This window comes from Neodiprion lecontei, chromosome 4 (assembly GCF_021901455.1).
Source record: "Neodiprion lecontei isolate iyNeoLeco1 chromosome 4, iyNeoLeco1.1, whole genome shotgun sequence".
NCBI lineage: Eukaryota > Metazoa > Arthropoda > Insecta > Hymenoptera > Diprionidae > Neodiprion > Neodiprion lecontei.
In genome coordinates this window covers 14,848,592-14,866,693 of record NC_060263.1, presented here as the reverse complement: position 1 = coordinate 14,866,693, position 18,102 = coordinate 14,848,592, and the positions used below count along the sequence as shown (strand labels likewise).

The 18,102-nt window shown below is 36.2% G+C and overlaps 2 protein-coding genes and 2 long non-coding RNA genes across 11 annotated transcripts in view; 2 read left to right on the top strand and 2 right to left on the bottom strand.

Annotated features, from left to right (window-relative positions):
* Positions 1-479: 479 nt before the first annotated feature.
* On the top strand, positions 480-8,894 carry LOC107221393 (piwi-like protein Siwi). 3 transcript variants are annotated; one of them, XM_046737172.1, is made up of 11 exons: positions 480-678; positions 1,184-1,412; positions 3,567-3,645; positions 3,831-3,929; positions 4,023-4,231; positions 4,390-4,575; positions 4,844-5,014; positions 5,134-5,413; positions 5,563-5,918; positions 6,028-6,436; positions 6,589-8,894. In XM_046737172.1, exons 2-11 carry the CDS (start codon positions 1,194-1,196, stop codon positions 7,227-7,229), a joined length of 2,649 nt encoding a protein of 882 aa, XP_046593128.1. In that variant the 5' UTR covers positions 480-678; positions 1,184-1,193; the 3' UTR covers positions 7,230-8,894. The 3 variants fall into 3 exon arrangements, with proteins under 3 accessions (XP_046593128.1, XP_015515856.2, XP_046593127.1); XM_015660370.2 differs by having other exon boundaries at positions 1,184-1,418; XM_046737171.1 differs by lacking the exon at positions 480-678 and adding an exon at positions 1,036-1,103 and having other exon boundaries at positions 1,184-1,418.
* Positions 7,236-10,307, bottom strand: LOC124293981. Its single transcript, XR_006903842.1, has 2 exons — positions 9,443-10,307; positions 7,236-9,076 (listed from the first exon to the last, which is right to left on the bottom strand). It is a non-coding gene; the product is annotated as an uncharacterized LOC124293981 (long non-coding RNA).
* Positions 10,308-10,390: 83 nt separating this feature from the next.
* On the top strand, positions 10,391-12,335 carry LOC124293983. Its single transcript, XR_006903844.1, has 2 exons — positions 10,391-11,093; positions 11,250-12,335. It is a non-coding gene; the product is annotated as an uncharacterized LOC124293983 (long non-coding RNA).
* Positions 12,336-14,971: 2,636 nt separating this feature from the next.
* LOC107221386 (neogenin) overlaps positions 14,972-18,102 on the bottom strand; it is a 30,177-nt gene continuing 27,046 nt past the window's right edge. For 3 of the 6 annotated variants that reach the window (XM_046737159.1, XM_015660356.2, XM_015660360.2), the window contains exons 20-26: positions 17,440-17,581; positions 17,124-17,356; positions 16,807-16,911; positions 16,361-16,572; positions 16,071-16,281; positions 15,840-15,979; positions 14,972-15,759 (exon numbers count right to left, since the gene is read on the bottom strand). In XM_046737159.1, coding sequence (XP_046593115.1) covers positions 15,661-15,759; positions 15,840-15,979; positions 16,071-16,281; positions 16,361-16,572; positions 16,807-16,911; positions 17,124-17,356; positions 17,440-17,581 — 1,142 coding nt within the window. In that variant the 3' untranslated portion in view covers positions 14,972-15,660. The remainder of the gene's footprint in view (positions 15,760-15,839; positions 15,980-16,070; positions 16,282-16,360; positions 16,573-16,806; positions 16,912-17,123; positions 17,357-17,439; positions 17,582-18,102) is intronic. The other 3 variants (XM_046737161.1, XM_046737160.1, XM_046737163.1) reach the window with 3 other exon arrangements.

Below are 18,102 nucleotides of genomic sequence, written 5' to 3'. Positions count from 1 at the left end.
ATGCACGACAAAGGAAAAGATCGTTCCAGATCTTCTAGAAGATCTAGAGAAATATCACGAAAAAATTCACGAGATCACACATCGTCTAGAGATAGATCAAAGTGAGTCTCCGATAATTCATCGATCCCAAAGATTTTAAGTCTACGCGGCTCATCAATTCTGAATTTTTCTACCCTGTAATTGGCATAAAGCAAATTAATTCAATCTTTACTTTATACCACTTATGACGAGTTACAGGGTTAATAACACAACTAAAGTGATTATATTGTGGAAACTTATCTTGGTATCTCGATTATCGTTTTACATAATTCAATTTTTGAATCATGAAAACATGGCGCTGCTTCTGTGTTCGTTCGTGAAAAGCTTATTTTTGTGCTACCATAGTCATAGATTATGACTGTAGTCCGATGCACCTCCTGTAGGCGAAAAATTTAGCACAATTGATCAAATTGCCGAACGGAGTAAATCCCGCCCCTCTATCACAACATACTCTTTGTGGTGCAGTTAAAATTTGCTTGCACAAGCTTGTTTGACGCCGACGCGAATAAAGCAGATTGTACAAGTTTCAACATAGCCATCTTCTGTTCAATAATACACGTTTGTAAAATTATATTAAATAGTTTACCTACGTGTTACATTTCCCTCCCTACTGGGCCATCTACCAATAGCATAAAATAGGTAAATATGTTGACAATAATTGCAAATTTTGCACGCAATGGACGCGACAGCATGCGCGGATATTATTACATAGCCTGCCCAAATTTGGAAACGCTTGCACGCCAACGATATTGGGCATCGATGCCTTTGGTGCTTGTTATATTACTTGTATCTTGTCAGGGTTGAGTTATGTTCTCGCCATTTTACTAGAAATACCAGAGGAAAGCTGTTTCTCATAGTCACGAGGGAATAACATGCTCGACGAAGAATGTGCTTGCTACGCGTTACGCCGGCCAATACCATTGCTATTTCAAACTTATGCCGCTCGAGCTCAAAACTCGATTTTTTTTCCCCCTAATTTTACCAACGCGCTGTCCTCAAATATCGCGGATACGATCATATAGTGAACTCATTGGTTTCTAATTCTACATGTGATTGAAAACTAGGTACATAAATTTGAATGCTTAGATAGACAAATTTTCTCACTTTCATGGTCGCTCTGTCTAATTCTAGTATCATTTTACAGAGTAAGATCAATGGCGGAACAAGGGAAAGGAAGAGCAAGAGGCCGTGCCAGAGGTCGGGCACGTCAGTTAGAGGATGCAGGATGTGGAGAGCATAGGGCTCCACTACCGGCGCCGCAAGGTGCATGGGCTCGTCGACCGGGTCCACCACCAGCACAGGCGCTGCCGGCCCAAGTGCCACCAGCCCAGCAACCAAGATTTCCACCACCAGGTTTAGCCCCTGGACATATGGTACCGGTAAATATAGGATATCATGTTTCTCAACTGAGTTACCCTTATTTATTTCTTGAAGGAGCAGGAATCTACGAAATTTCCGAGAAAGTAAATGATTACACGATGTCTGTGTGTCATCCTTCTTAATTTCGTTTATTGCTTCACTGCTCTTGCCACTGCCTAGTCTCTTAGTTCTTGCAAAGTATCACCGCAGAAGCTCAGGGAAATATAATACCTAGTACCTGAACCTTTCCAACATCCTCCAATTGATGAGATACTTATATTCATTCATCTGAGTTTATTGCTTCAGGGCCCAGTTGTAAAAATTTGACCATATGCTCTACCCTTGTCAGTTTCTAATACTTGACCCCTAAGATAGGTGGATATTAGGTTTTTTTACTAACCAACTATTGGAGATATTCCCTTTATGTGTTTTAACCTAAAAGAGAATTTTACAAGATTCGTAGAACCAGTTCTTACGCCTACTGCTTTATACTGTATTCCTTAACACTCACTCTACCATACCAGTTCAAATGACTGATCTTTATCAATATGTATTAACAGAATTTGTTTGTATTAATATGATTAAATAATTTTTTATATTGGATATTTTTTGAAGACCAGCTATGTTGACTGGTTTTGATACAAATAGCGTCATCTTAATTTTGGTAGTTCTAGTGATAACCACGCAACTGCCAAGGCGTCACAGGAGCATCAAGCGTGCCGTAAGTGTCAAAAATTGCAGAATGGCGTCATAAAGTAATTCAATGTTTTTGGTGTTTCATATGACTATTTACTTTTGAAAGCATGCGTTTTAAGTACTTCTAAGAGAATCTGATTATGATCATGCAGTTATTTTTCCCACACATTCATACAGTTGTGAACCCTCGAAGTTGATGAATGTTTGATCATTTTCTCAAATGGCGTCATAGAACATACTATCATCATCTTTCTTACGCATGAATTTTTCTCTTGAAAAACATCGAATGATAATATTATTGAATTCAAATATGCAATTTCAAGCATAACGTAGTAATTTTTCTCATGTAAGCTATAATTATACTGTATGATAGATCACATTGACTCAGTAATTCTTGAAATTACATATTAGGACTTGGAAATAATATTATTCAGTATTTTTCAAAAGAAACATGCATCCCAAAAAAAGAAAATGACAGTTTTATGATGCCATTTGTGAAAATTCGTTAACTTTGACGGCTCAAAACTATGTGATTGCGCGGAAAAAACAACTTCTTATGGTCACAATCAGGTTCCTTCACCTCAAAAATACTTGAAACACATGCCCAAACATTGAATTTTGCTATGACATTTTGCAACTTTTGGTAGTTACTGTATATGCGCGCCTGACACTGCGATGATGCCTTGATAGTCGAGTGATTAAGCCTTTCGTTACCGCAGTCCACTCCGCTAAAGTGACACCACTGAGCGGTGCACTGTGCCACGAAGTGTCCACATTGCATGTCGATATGCTGATGTTCGGATTTTTTATTTAAATGTTACATAATAATTTATTTGGAGATTTGCAAATATAAATAAAAATGCAATTCAGGATAATTCAACAGATTCTTCGTAATTTAATTCAGTATGATAAATTTTAGACAAGGGTCGATACACGAACCCACATTATAGTTTTTATACTCGTACTTAGATTCTCATCTTTTATCATTTGCACCGCAAACAACGCAACTTCTATTCCAGTTTCTCCCTACTGATTTATAAACCGAAGGAAAAATGTCTTCTCTGTATCATTCCGGTACGGGTGTAAAAATATTTTATAAAACAAACTCAATAAAGTTCCAAATAAAATTTTCCAATAAGTGTTACGAACTTTGAACAATTCACTACTGTTTTCTCCAATTTCTTGTAATGCTTTAAGGAAGATTTCTTGGTATATTTTACTTTTGTACCTAGAAAATATTTCACTCCTAAATATCACACACAGAAGAAACTTGTTTCCATTTGTAAAACCTACTACGCACATTCATGCTGATGCCGGCTAAATACCAGCTGGTACACACAGATCATCACGTGGATGGTGACTGAATACGGCGTTCGTAATGAAAGGATTAAACTCTTTACCACGTAAATCTGAATGCCTTGCATAAAATAAATTTTGAATAAGTAAAAGGCTAAGTGAATATATCCTTACAGAACGTTGGGCGTGGCCCCCAGCGGACGGGTGATCAAGACGTTGGCGACATTGGAAGAAAAATGCAGGACATCACTGTTGGTATGATATATTCAATTTTTATAATCAAATTTTGATGTTTTCTTTACTGTAGGGGTCCCTTATGATGTTTCCCTTGCAGATTTTTTTTTTTTTTTTATTTTATTATATATATATAATTATCTGTACACAATGGACTTCAGATTTTTTAAAGAGCTGGTTCATGTTTTCTATTTTATTGCCAATAGGAGATGGTGCCAGCGTAGGTCGTGGTTCAATGCGTGGCCGGCGTCAAATTCTCCCAGAATACTTGATCACACGTCCTCTAAATCTCATCACAAAACAGGGTACCGTAAATCGATTGCAAGCAGCTCATCATAATTATGGTTGAACACCATAGTTGAAAAGCTTTATTTTACCATCTTGTTTTTTGCACGCAGGTAAATCAGGCCAAGGAATAACTTTACAAGCTAACTATTTCAAACTCCTGACAACTACCGACTGGTGCCTCTATCAGTATAGAGTTGATTTTGCACCTGAAGAAGATCGTACAGTGGTTCGTAAGGGATTGCTTAGACCCCATAGGGAGACTCTGGGCCCATATATCTTTGACGGCACGGTGTTGTATACAAGCAACCGTTTGCCAGAGGTAAAAAAAAAAAATTTAAATAAACACAATTACAGAAATTTTGATATATACCTGCATTTTCTTTTTCTCCGAAAATGTTAATGTACGTCAAATAGCCAATGTCTACTTCGAAATTTATATCAATGTACAGTGAAGAATTATTCTTGGCCGAATTTCAGAAAATGGAACTGTTCTCTGCACGCCAGTCAGATGATGCACAAATACGTATAGAAATTAAAGAGGTTGGAGATTTAGTTAAAGGAGATCAGCACTACATTCAATTTTTCAACATAATTATGCGCAAGTGTTTGGATCACTTGAACCTGCAATTGGTGGGCCGAGATTATTATGATGCAGCAGCCAAAGTGAGTAGTATTAACTTATGTAAACATACTTGAGAACCAACTGAACGTGTATACAGATTTTGCAATATGTATCGCTGAATTAGTTTTAACTCGAAATGATGTATGAATTTTTTACTTCAAATATTTGCACGTAAATTGCCTCGAGAATTTATTTAACAAATTGACCGAAATTTTGTTTTCTTAATTCTGAATTTACACCTTTGGTACAAATAAGTTCTGCATTAATTTAATTAGATTAAAAGCCGTGACGTTCCATCTTTGATTACAGATCGAAATTCGTGACTTCCAACTCGAACTCTGGCCAGGATACATAACGTCTATTCGTCAACACGAGCGCGACATACTGATGTGCTCAGAAATCAGCCACAAAGTAATGCGTCAGCAGACGATATATGATATTCTCGCCGAATGTCACAGACAGCATCGCGGCGATTTCAAGGTGAATACCTCTCACATTTATATAACAACGAACCGCCTTTATGAACATAAATACCAGCACTATCAAAAGTTATACTAATCCAACATATATTGATTTTTAAAATTTGTTACTCTTCGTAGCGAGCTTTCTGCAGTCAGGTCGTTGGACAAGTTGTACTCACCGGTTATAACAACAATACATACCGGATTGACGATGTCGACTTTGAAACCTCGCCACAGTCTACATTCCCACTGCGGAGCGGTGAAACAATATCCTATACCGACTATTATCGTAATAAATATCAGATAGCCATACGTCACCCTACTCAGCCGCTGCTGGTATCCAGATCGAAGCCTCGCGAACGAAGAGCTGGCCAAGCAGAGTTGATTTATCTTGTTCCTGAACTGTGCAGGGCAACTGGTATGTTTGAAATTCTCACTTTTGCTTGACCTGTAACGTACGATATACCTTTGATAATTCTTATTTGACTTTTGCAAGTATCTGTTCGGCTATGAAGCTCACCAAAGCTTTCATCCAGTATATTGTACGCCCTTATTTACCTTCCGCAGGTATCACTGACGAAATGCGAAGTCAATGGCAGCTCATGAAAGCTTTGTCTGATCATATGCGTGTTGGGCCGGAAACTAGAGTCCAGAAATTACTAGCGTTCAATCAACGACTTCGATCGCAAGCCAATGTCATGACCGATTTGAACGAATGGAACCTTAAGCTAAGCGAAAGACTCATCGATATACCTGGCAGAATTATGCCTTCGGAGAAAATCATCTTTGGTCGGGAGAAGAAAATTGAAGCTGGGTCAGAGGCCGACTGGACAAGAGAACTCCGCAATGTCACTATGCTGTCGTGCGGTAGAATGGACAATTGGGCTCTCATAGTTACCAACCGTGCTAAAAGAGACGTCGAGGTAAATTTGGTGAAATTAATAATGATTTGGTTCAAAAACGAAGTTGATTAAAAACTTCCAAAATCAACAGACAAGCAATTCCTCTCATTCTTCTCATATCGAATTCCAGAACTTCGTTTCGACGCTTATCCAAGTTTCAACGAAACTTGGATTCAAACTGCCTCAGCCACGAGTTCACGAGGTACCAGACGACAGAGCTCAAACTTACGTCGAGGCTATCGAGGCGATACTCAGCCGGGTCTCTGTCAACTTGATCTTCTGCGTTGTACCTAACAACCGCCCCGAGCGTTACTCCGCAATTAAGAAAAAATGTTGTTCAGACAGGCCTGTTCCTACGCAAGTCTTTTTGGCTAAAAACTTAACGAACAAAGGGCTTGCATCCGTTGCCACCAAGGTGGCCATCCAGATGAACTGCAAGATAGGGGGAGCTCCATGGACAGTTGAGATTCCGTTGAGCGGACTGATGATAGCTGGCTTTGATGTCTGTCACGACACTGCTTCCAAAGGCCGTGACTACGGTGAGCTAGAACAAAAAATGTCAAATCCTACTTTTCACACATTATCCAATGATTGTCCTGAAATCACATTAAGCTTTTAAACGACTGAGAATTGTAGCAATATGTAAAATGTAACCTGCGACAATTCCAGCTTAAACGAATCTTTGTTACAGGTGCCCTTGTCACCTCCCTGGATCGAGCTTTCAGCCAATGGTTCAGTGCTGTCAGCCATCATTCAAACGGCGAGGAGTTGTCCGACACACTATCAACAAACATTTGCAAGGCTCTACATGCGTACCGGGCGAGGAACAACGCACTGCCACAGAGAATTGTTATTTATCGTGATGGAGTCGGCGAAGGCCAAGTGCCCTACGTCTACGAGCACGAGGTTGTGCAGCTGAAAGACCGTCTGGCGCAAGTCTATGGAGAACAAGAATTTAAGTTGGCGTTCATCATAGTTACCAAACGGATTAAGACTCGTCTTTTCGCGCAGAAAAGAAACCCACCGCCGGGAACAGTCGTGGACGACGTAATCACCAACCCCGAGAAATATGACTTCTTCATAGTTCCTCAATCTGTGAGACAGGGGTCTGTTTCACCGACTTCCTTCAGCGTCATTTCGGACAATTTAGGACTCGATGCTGACAAACTCCAACGTCTAACTTACAAAATGACTCACATGTACTACAACTGGAGTGGTACTGTCAGGGTGCCAGCACCCTGTCAATACGCCCACAAGCTGGCATTTCTGGTTGCTCAGTCAATTCACAGACCGCCAGCTGCACAGCTGGAAAATCTTCTATACTTTTTATAATGTGTCGACCTTAGCTTTTTCATTACTTATTTTATATACTTGAGTAACGTTTCATTTATTACTGATGCGATGAATTTTGTAGAACTTTTTGATTCTGTTTTTCCTACCGTCAGTTCATCGCATCTGCATGTATGATTACACTCATTTGGTTATTCTTGAGATTATTTCTTTTCAAGCATTCGGAAAACATTCCATCCAGAAGAATGTACTCAAATGTGGAAAAGTATCGTGCATTGCTTCTTGGGTTAATCTGAAATAGGATTCCATCCTAAACAAATAAGGGATAAAGTTACTTTATAGTTTATCACGAAGTATAACATATTTTGGTTTTATTTTTTTTTTTTTTTTTTACTCGTGAGCTTTGTACGCAAGTGATAATTTACGAGTACGTAAGCTAAAAGATTCTGCACGGAACTTGATAATCGATAGTTAGATATTGAAAAGGTGCGTCAATAAATCAGACTTTCGTATGTTATGCAGAGGTGAACAGGGGACCAATTGATCAAGTCTTAGTTTCTTTTCACCCACTTGCTTAATTTTCTGTTGTCTTGATTGTGTAGTACACATTTAACCTTTCAATATTTTGACTTGGTGATAAGTAAGCATTGCGCGAAAAAATAGTTTCGTTTGAACTGAATTTGAAAAAAATCAGTTTTTCTCCTCTATAACTATTTTCAAATCGTCAAAGTACAACTATAATTTAAACGCCAGAACGCTAGTATCAAGTTATTCATTATAAACATTTGATTAATTTAGATTCTCTGTTGACATAATTTTGTTCAACTGTAAGTTTTACGTAGTGATAAGCTTACGTTTTAGAGAAATCTCGAACCGACAATACCAAAAACAAAACGCAGAAGCGGAATCATACCAAGAACGTTATTTAAATGATCTCATAAGTCCAGATGATTAGTTCAGAAACATTATATTATAAGTATATATATATATGTGTGTGTATTATATACAAATGTCTGACTATAATCGAATCTGTGAAATGCTAATAAAATAAGTTTTTTTTTTTCTCATTTCTCACATTGGAAACGAAAGAAAAGTTTCCACAAAATAATATTTTATGATGCAAGTTATTATTGATTTATATTTTTATACATAATTTTTAAAAGATGAAAAAAATTGAACGAATAAACTATTCAACCAAGCAAATGTTTCATCAATGCAAACATTGATATCCAGCTCCCACTGTAACAGTATATCTAATTGTGAGATTACATTCCATCACTACTACTGTTAGCAAAAGTGAAATTGTACTTGTTGCAATTGCAGCACACATTGAGTCGCAAATTTCTAAACGTACAAAATTGTTACATCAGGCCACAGTACATACTCAGGGCCATTTACTGATTGCTTGTCAGAAGTAGGCTGGTTATAGTTTTATGTAAGCAGTCGGTAATTACTAGATAACACTAATGCAAGTCTATAAAGCTGGTTGAGTGAAGCTCGATTTCAAATTACTCTGTTGCACAATTGATGTAGCTTCATATTTCCTTCTAGTTTTACCAATGAAAGCAGAGTGGAATTAAGTATTAAATATGTCTGAGAAGTAAGAAGGAGCCAGTGGTTCAGGTCGAAATCGTGGTCGTGATTGTTAAGGGGACCCGGTGGTCTAGCGCACGAAAATGACACCTATTTTCACGATTTTTTTTTTGCTATTAAAAATAAAAAAAACGATGTTCTAACTTTTCGAGCTTATTACTACGTTTATTAATCATACAAAAAAATTTTTTTTTCCTTTTAAAAACAATATTTATTATTATAAAAATGCCGCTAAAGATGACCCTCTCGAAAAATCGGATCCGGACTGCGGAGGTGATTTCGAGACTTCTACTCATCTGAAACAAAAAATTCAAAGACATTCTTAATCAGAAAGAGTGCAGTTATGGTCGGAACTAGAACAAATCGAAAAAATTGAAAATTGACAAAATGGCGGGCGTTGAAAAAAAAAGTTCGTAAAATCGGGTTTTTTTTTCACTAGTTTTTTAGTGTAAACAATAGGAAATTATTTAAATAAAATTATGATTCTAGTTCCGACGATAGCCATACATGTTGTGAATAACATATCCAAATTTCAAGTCATTCGGTTGAATAGTTTTTTTATTTTCACCCCCGCCGTGCCGAAAAAAGTCGTTTCGAGATAAATGAGTTTAAAGTTTGAGGTACAGATATTTTCAAAAATTGAGCAAATTTTGAATACTTACAGTTAATCCGCGATTCCGGCACCATAGAGGATCCCTTCGGAACGTTTGTATTCCACGATTTCGTCACTCCTTTCATTTTTTCGAGCTGTTCGAGCTTCTTTGGAGTTGTCGGTGCTCCTACGGTTGGCGCTCGATACTCGCCGCTCGTCTCGGTTTCGCGCGAGTTGCTCCGATTGTGGCCCGATTGTTATGCCCATGGTCTCCATTATTTTTAATAGCGATGCAAAGCCCTCTTTGAATATACACGCGGAAAGATAGGTGGCAATATCCACGATTTTTGTGCCGGCAAACATATGTTTCGGCGCAAGGTGCCACACACAAGCGTTGAAACTTTCGTTGTTGTTCTGCGTTATTGCTGCCAATACACCTTTCCAATAAATTTTCGGCGGTCAATTCTTCATAAATTGGTTTTAATATTTCTTGTGCATCATCGTCGAGAGCAAGTGGATGCTCGTAGGTGTCTAAAGTACCTGCAGCCTCACTTTGACGCCACTTGCACCACGATTCGGAACCTGGAGGACAGTACGAGTGTTGCGGATTTTCATCTGTTGAAATTTTGTGATAATATGCGGCCCATGTTTCACTTCTCATCCCTTCAGTTGAATCTGAATTACGTCTAATTGCTAGACCGTAATAAGTGGACAGCTCTTGCAATAATTTATTCGTCAATTGTTGACGCTTCGGTGTTTTAACTTTTTGGTTTTTCAACTGTCCACTCTGTTTGTTTTTCCTCTTCTTTTTATACCAATTTCTTTGATGCTTTTTTTATTTGTGCATGTTTTTTTTCGCATCAAGAGCACGTTTGTACACATGTAAAGGTAACGGTTACAAATGTAAAGGTAAAATGCGGAGAAGGGTCGGGACAGCTGCCGCGCTCCGAGTGCTGAACCCGTTAGGAGCGCGCGGACCGCTCTCTACCTGGAATGGGCTGTAGAAGCTATAATATTGGGAATTTCCGCATGAAAATTTCACAGTATATTCTTAAGATACTATACTTTCGAAATATCGAAAAAAAAAATCGATTTTTTGAAATTTCTAGACCACCGGGTCCCCTTAACGGAGTTACTTTTTGTCACTGCTTTCAAGAAAGTAACTTTTGCGGTCGTAATTGAGTTTCGTGTATGAAAAATTTGGATACACAATTTTTTTTCCACGCGATATCCACTTGACTAGATTTTGTTTGTCAAATATTACAGTATTCTTAGCAGAAAAATCAGCTTCAGATTGATTTTCGGAAATCAACTGATCACATTGTTTATTATGTCTGTATCGAAGTGTTTAGCCCGAAAAGACAATAAATTCATAAATCAGAGTTATTGACCATTTGTCATTCATTTACTAAATATCGTGTACAGTGATGCATTTTTGTAATGCGAAAATACACGTGAAAAACTACAAGCAAAAACCGTATACAGCAACACAATTTAACTAATTTCTGATGAAATGAATCACACTGTGGTAGAAATTTTCGTTTAATCGCTGGGCCATGATTAATTTTGTTCAGTCGCTTTTGAGTTACTTTTTTTTGGGTCTTTGAAAACTTTCTTTTCTTTTAAATTTTGGAAAAAACGTAAAAAAGTAAAATATTATTCCTTTCTAACAGTCGGTTTCGACATCTCCCATGTCACAGCTTCCAGATGATGTGATTACAGTAAGTTGAAACGGAAAACATTTACAGACATCTCGTAACGTTTGTTCTAGTCACTATAAAGTTTAAGTAATTTGTAAGTAAAGCACACTGTGAAATATCATTTGTTAAAGTATCTGTTTACCTTGTCACAGGTTGCAAAATTCTGTGTTTTTGTAGGTGCGATGGTAATATCTCTTGACCAAGCATGCAGCAACCATCAGTCATCACTCAAGTGTTGTGAACATGTGCAAGGCTCTGTGCGCATACGAGGAAAGAGAAGACGCATTGTAAACGAGGATTATTATTTACAGTAACGAAGTAGGCAAGGTTCCTACGTCCTCTATGTGTATTAACATGAGGTTGTGCACGTCAAGGTGAGACTGGTGGATATTTACGGTATCACCTAATCTATACACAAAATTTCGAACACGGATTTGGGAAATTTATTATCCACTCTCTGTGGAGCCATTTTCACAGACTTTTTATTTAAAATTGGCAGCTTCGTTTCCGCTGCTCTTTTTACTTGCATATTCGTTTTATACATCGACCACTGCCCTGAATTGTCATCTTTAACGAACTACGATAAAAAATTTTACAAGGAATTTTTTATACTAGTTTTACAATGTAAATTATTGCTGAATCATATTTTTGTACCAGAAATTAATAGTTTCAGGAAAAATATTTTATTTACACATATTTGTAGCATTGCCTTTATATTGCTCTCCGAAACTAAAATCTTTTTTGATACTTTAATATTATTCCTCCGATTGAATCGAATTAAATAACAGTTTGTAAAATTTAGCGATCGACAAACCCTCCAAGATTTATAAGCACAATAAGTACAAATTACTTGATTATTGTTATTATTCAAAATATAAACACCGACAAAGTCAAATAAATTGATATTATTACTGGGGCGAAATTTTGTTAGAAAAAGTAAGAATATTTAAAAGAACATTACGTACGTTTATTAGGTAATAAATTGTTATAAATATTATCACACACTTGTTATGAATGTTGCATCTTCATTTTTCATCCTCTATTTTTGTGGGATTTTTTTCCGGGGATGGTCATATTATTATGATATATATAAATATAAATATATGACGGTTTCCACTTACTGCACTCTGTCTGCATCGAGCTTAGACATTTCTGGCTTGTAGCTGCACTCATATACGAGTTAAAAATGAAGAAAATCGCACTCGTTTGCATCGAGAGCAGTGTGTGGAAAACGCCAATAGTTTATGTATACGTTTCGTAATGGCTATTGTTAAAAACTAGTTACTTACAAAGTGGTGTGTTAATTATGTACATCAAATAGTTGCGCTTTAATTCTTGTGAACCATATAGTTAGTCTTCGTGAAATGTTATTAATACTAATATAATAATAATAATAATAATAGTAATAACATTGATAATGTTATATATATATATATATATATATATATATATATATATATATATATATATATATATATATATATATATATATATATATATATATATATATATATATATATATATATACGTAATTAAAAGCAGCCAGCCTTTACCGAATACATATTAAATATATTTCTTTTTGTCAACGTTTTCTTTTTCCGATGATGAGTTTATGGTAAATAAATAATTGTTTATAGTAAAAATTATCATCGAGACCATCATTATCACTATCATCATCGTTGCGTGGATAATAATAATGATGATTATGATTTCTCCAACATGAATATACCGTGTATATATGTATAAATGTATAAGCTATCATAAATTAATGTGTTTAAGGTAAAGTATCATCGTTAGGCCATCGACATAGGCTCGTAGAATGTTAGTCGATTATCTCAGTTTTGCACAAAAGTTGCACAATCATCATTCAAAACTACTTCAACTTAGAATATTAAAAATAATTCGCATCAATTATTAATTACTTGATTAACCATTGATATAAATACATTATAATGATGAAGTAGATTGGAAATGTACGAAATATAAATGTTTTGTACCTAAAACTCGATACAGCATAAAGGCAAATTTTAGACATTACACTATAGAAATGTCACGTATTAGTCTATAACGTACAATTGGTTACGAATAACGATTAATCCTATACATTTATATTATAATGTATAGTATACTATTAGTGTAATTGAAAAAGTGCCTAAGCTAATCATAATCCTATTGATCCTTGTGATTTTTCTAGTGTTTTCCTTTGTACAGCTTCTGCGTGTATTTTCATTAATCGTACATAAAATTTATATATCTTACGTTATTGTAAAAATGTTACAAAAATGCATATCGTATGTATAATTGTCGTTCAACAATAAAAGCATATAGCAAAAGTGATAAATTATTATTCCTTTGATTATAACTCGTAATAGCACACAAGAAATACATATACGTTTTTCTTGCGATATTAAAAACAGAACAAGTCAAGAGACGAGAACAATTCGTAAGTTTTGAAGGATTACCCCCTTTTTTGGGGGGTGGGGGGTGGCAATCACAAAAAGATTTCTCTGTACCGATATTCCTTGTGAAGCAATACCGTCAAATTGATATAAACCTGCATATTATACAGTAATTGTATTTTGGATATATTCAACGCACGATCAGCAATGGCAGTAAATTCGAATAGTAGATCCATTATGAGGCAATGGCTCGGTAGTAACTTCTAATATTTTTATAATAAGAATACAATAGACGTAATATAATATAATACTCTATAATAAACCGATGTACACAGAGTTAGAAAATATGTGTCTAGCTTTGTTATTAATAAATTTTCTTGTTTTAGGGTTGATACTTTTGAAAGAACTACCCAAATCCATTTTGTTAGCTAGAATGTTATCAACAAAGTTAATGATGATCATACTATAAAATGTATGTATGAATTCGAGTGGCTATAAACTGTAATGATTCGTAATATACAAAAAAGAAAATGGACACATGAATGAGAACGATATAATTATCAAGCTGCATTTTTAACACGAAAGTATTCGAATAAAAGTCAACCAAAAATCAATTACTCTCTATCTTTCTTTTTCCTCAATTCGTGTTTTTACGTTTAAAATAAGATCTTTTGGCACTCACCGTTAACCAAATGAACTAAGAATCAATACTTGTTACCATTTTCTAAAATGCAAAAATATAAAAATAATTTAATGAGATCACGATACGGTGACTGAGATGATTACGGTAAACATGTAAAAATCTGAGTTAGGGTATTGTTTGGCAATAATAATTGAAATCTGAACTACCTATCCGTTGGTTTGATTGACAAAATTGAACCCTTACTGAGATATGTTGTGGGCGGTACGGTTTAATCGATGAACTACAGGGTTTGTTGAATATTGTATAAGTATGTTTCGTTGGTATGTCACAATGATTATTTCACCATTTTGTTAAACTTCGCACTTTTCTAAAGTACGAATTAAAGGAAAAATTTAGTAGTTAATGCACGTCTTGTATAAATAACTTTTTACGAGTTGAGAAGCATGTTAGTTGCCAAAGCTTCCTAATATATCAGTCAATTGAAGGAGACAATTTCAATTCCAATAAATTTCATCCATCAATATCACCATATTATCTTAAATTCTACTGTGTAGTAGCTGTAACTAGGTAAAGATTGCATATATGATTATATCACAATAAACCATATACGGTAAAATAAACTAAAACATGGCAGTCAGGTTTGTTTTTCTCCATCTCTTCTCATGTTTTGTTGTTGTTGTATCACATAATATATATTATTCCGGTACATATTACCTACGTAAAGTAAATGTAGTTTTTAAAAAAAACTGGAAAAATGTACACTCTCATATGTCGAGGGATTCTTTCATCGTCAGTTTAAGATGTAAGCTGAAGGCAAGAACGCGTGGTTTTCATATTATGTCAACTGCACAAAAATATTAGTTTTCAAGATTCTTTGATGTTGTACTGACATAAAAGTTCGTGTATTAAAAATCTTTAAAATTCCTAGAAATTAGAGTATATCCATATTAGCATTATTCAAGAGTACTTCCAAAAAAATTTCATATCCCGTGACAACGTTGTAAAAAGTCATATGGAATCCTCTCCCATCCGCCCCCCTCATATCCATGTGCAACAATTATCTTATCGGATTTATTCTAGGTTTGAGCTGCATTTATGATAATCATTACGAATCGGCTAACTAATTTTAATTGGCAAGTGCGACTGGATATAGGTAGATACATATAGAATTTATTGAAACAAAGTTAATAACAAAAGAGGCTATCCCTTAAGTTGGAATGATAATTCTTGCCCTGTTTCCTCTCTTTCTCTTCTTGCGTTTGTGTCTCACGTTGTACGATTTATCTACGCAGTACAAAACGAGCAACGCCACAATAATGATAATAATAATAATAATATCTATTAAAAGGTAATCACTCCACGATATCAGATAATTGGCTGAATCTCGCGTGATGTGCATAATAGTAGTAATAATAACAATAATGTGAATGATGATAGCCTTATTGCTATTAACATATGTCTTCGTTAATCACAACTTTCTTCTTTCAGTTTGAATTTCAGTTTCGGTTTTAGATGGCACGTGTTTGTAGGAACACACTTCTTTATCTCAGCACTCAAATTCTGACGCTGTTATGGCATTCAGATCTTTCATCAGCCCCTCTAAATTCGCCATTTCTTGATTCAATTCCTCCGTGCTGTATGACGGCTAAAATCAACAACAGCACATTTGTATGAAGTGAAAAAATTGCCAAACTTGCTTAAAAATCATTAATTTATGGAACGAACCTTCAATCGTTCGACCTCTTCAGCCGTATGCGTCGGATTCACAACCGTGGCTAACCTGTTTTTTGTTATCTGTGTCGTTGTGATCGGTGGTTTTTTGTATGGGCTACCGGATATCGTCGGCCTCACAGTGACTTGCGAAACTGTGCATTAAAAAAGATGTCAACGATAACAATACTTGCATAAAATTTCAGCATTATTTAGCCTGGGTATCAGTGTTTGCTCTACACTCACCTCCGTGCTTTTGTTGAGCAGGGGTCGAAGGCGCAGACTGAGGTGGCGGAGCTGGTACGCTGAAACTTTTCAATGGATGTCCCTGAAGTCGCTTCGCGTTTACATTTTCTATAACACCAACGGTACTGTTAGGCTGGCTACTAGAGCCATATACGCCAGACGTGTACTGGCTGTTTGCTCCATAATGCTGGTTCCCTGGGGGATAGGGAATCTGAAAGAAAGGACACTCAGATCACATCTTGTTTTGTTGTTCAAAGCAGAACAAAATCGAGTCCCCTCGAAATAGTTACCTGAGTTTGCAGAGGTTCGTAAGTACTCGGCATGCTGCAAGAGTCAGGGCTGGACTCTGGTGTCGGTTCCAGAGTAACATGTGCTCTGCTCAAGCTATACTGCGCAGCGGTGCGAGGATAATTAGGCCTCACGGAAGGTACGTCTGCGCATGAGTTATGAATTGCTGGTTGTGATATGCTGCTGTTTACAATGGGAGTAGCTGTGGCGATGGCTGCAACAACAATTGTCATAAATTCCAGACTATGAATACTGTGAGCCCACGAGGAGTGAATAAAACGACTACCGCGGAAAAAAAGAAGCGAACAGCAGAAACAGTTCACATTTTAGCAGAAATTACGAAAACATTGGAAAGTAAAGTAAACAATATGAATTATAGTGTCCGTGAATGCTGTGCCGACGAATGATGTATCGAATCAAAGTGAAAAACGATTGTTTATATACTTACGCTGATGCGGAGAAAGAGTGTCGACAGGAAGGGTAATGAGTTTGGGTTTATGACTTCCTCGGTTGTGTTGTCTTGTTAGGGTAGAACATTTTTCGTCGTTGTTACCTAACGTGTGTTCAAAAAAAAAAAAAAGAACAAATGAAAAACCAAAAAGGAAAATGAGTAACGAACAAAGTTGGCAAACTGAGAATGTGTAGAAAATAATGTTTGAAAATAAAAAGCGAGAAATCTTTGGTTTGTACTTTGGTTTTGTGCCCAAAGAATAAACGTTGAAAATAAACTAGCACTGAGCCAGCCAATGATTTCTCAATTCTTACCCATGTAACTAGGCACATAAGTACGCTTATCCAAGGAGCTTGAATTGATGTGCATATTTTCTTGATTGTAATCCTGATTACCAGATCTGGGAAGAGTATTGCTGCCCACTCCGCTTGAGCAAGCTTCGCCGTTGATAGAAGACTTCTCAGGAGCCTTGAGCTCCATTTGATCGTGATGAATCCACAGATCAGGTGGCTTAATGTTAGTTTTCTGATTAGAATCTTTCGTGTACCTGTAAAGGTATAACAACAAATAGCGTTGAAAACACGTCTGTTACTCGATTGCTCGTAATTTTAGATGTTTCAGCTCGCTTACCCTTTTTTGTGATCCGGGGACTCGGGACGTCGACGACAACACATGACGACAACGATTACAGCGACACCGGTTATGACAACAACGGATAGGCCGACTATTATGCATATCATCAAGCTCGAAAGCCGTCCATCTGTTGGAGTACCTAACTTTTATTTCTTCTACTTTCAAACGCACAATAACGCTATGTGTTAAAAAAAATCTATTATCAATACTTGAAGAGTGGTATAAATTTAGAGACATATATACTTCACGTTTTGAAAAAATGATAATGAAGAGGAAAAGAAATAGAATATATTGTAAGAAGACATTTATTTTGATTAATTTTTCTTTTCGACGTATATTTGTGATATTTAAAAAGGTTACAAGTTCTAAACTTCGAATGGTTTATGACGTTTAGACGAGTTCATTAAGGGGTGGGAGGGTATCACCGTAATGTGACATAGTATTACAAGTGGCAGGGGGGGTCAAAAGCTTTGTGACGTCACATAAATAAAAATAAGAAAAAAAATGAAAAATAACTGTTTTATTTTAATTATTTTTAAATACATGCATGTTTGAAAAATTTGTGACGTCACATCAGGGGGGAGGGGGTTCTAAAAATGTGACAACCTGGGACAAGGCAGGGGGAGGGGATTAAAAGTTCTAAAATTCGTGTGACATAAT

Coding starts and splice junctions, on each gene's coding strand:
- LOC107221393 (XM_015660370.2), top strand. CDS start 1,194: ATGGCGGAACAAGGGAAAGGAAGAGCAAGAGGCCGTGCCAGAGGTCGG. Junction 3,930..4,022: donor AAATCTCATCACAAAACAGG/GTACCGTAAATC, acceptor TTTTGCACGCAG/GTAAATCAGGCCAAGGAATA. Junction 4,232..4,389: donor CAAGCAACCGTTTGCCAGAG/GTAAAAAAAAAA, acceptor GCCGAATTTCAG/AAAATGGAACTGTTCTCTGC.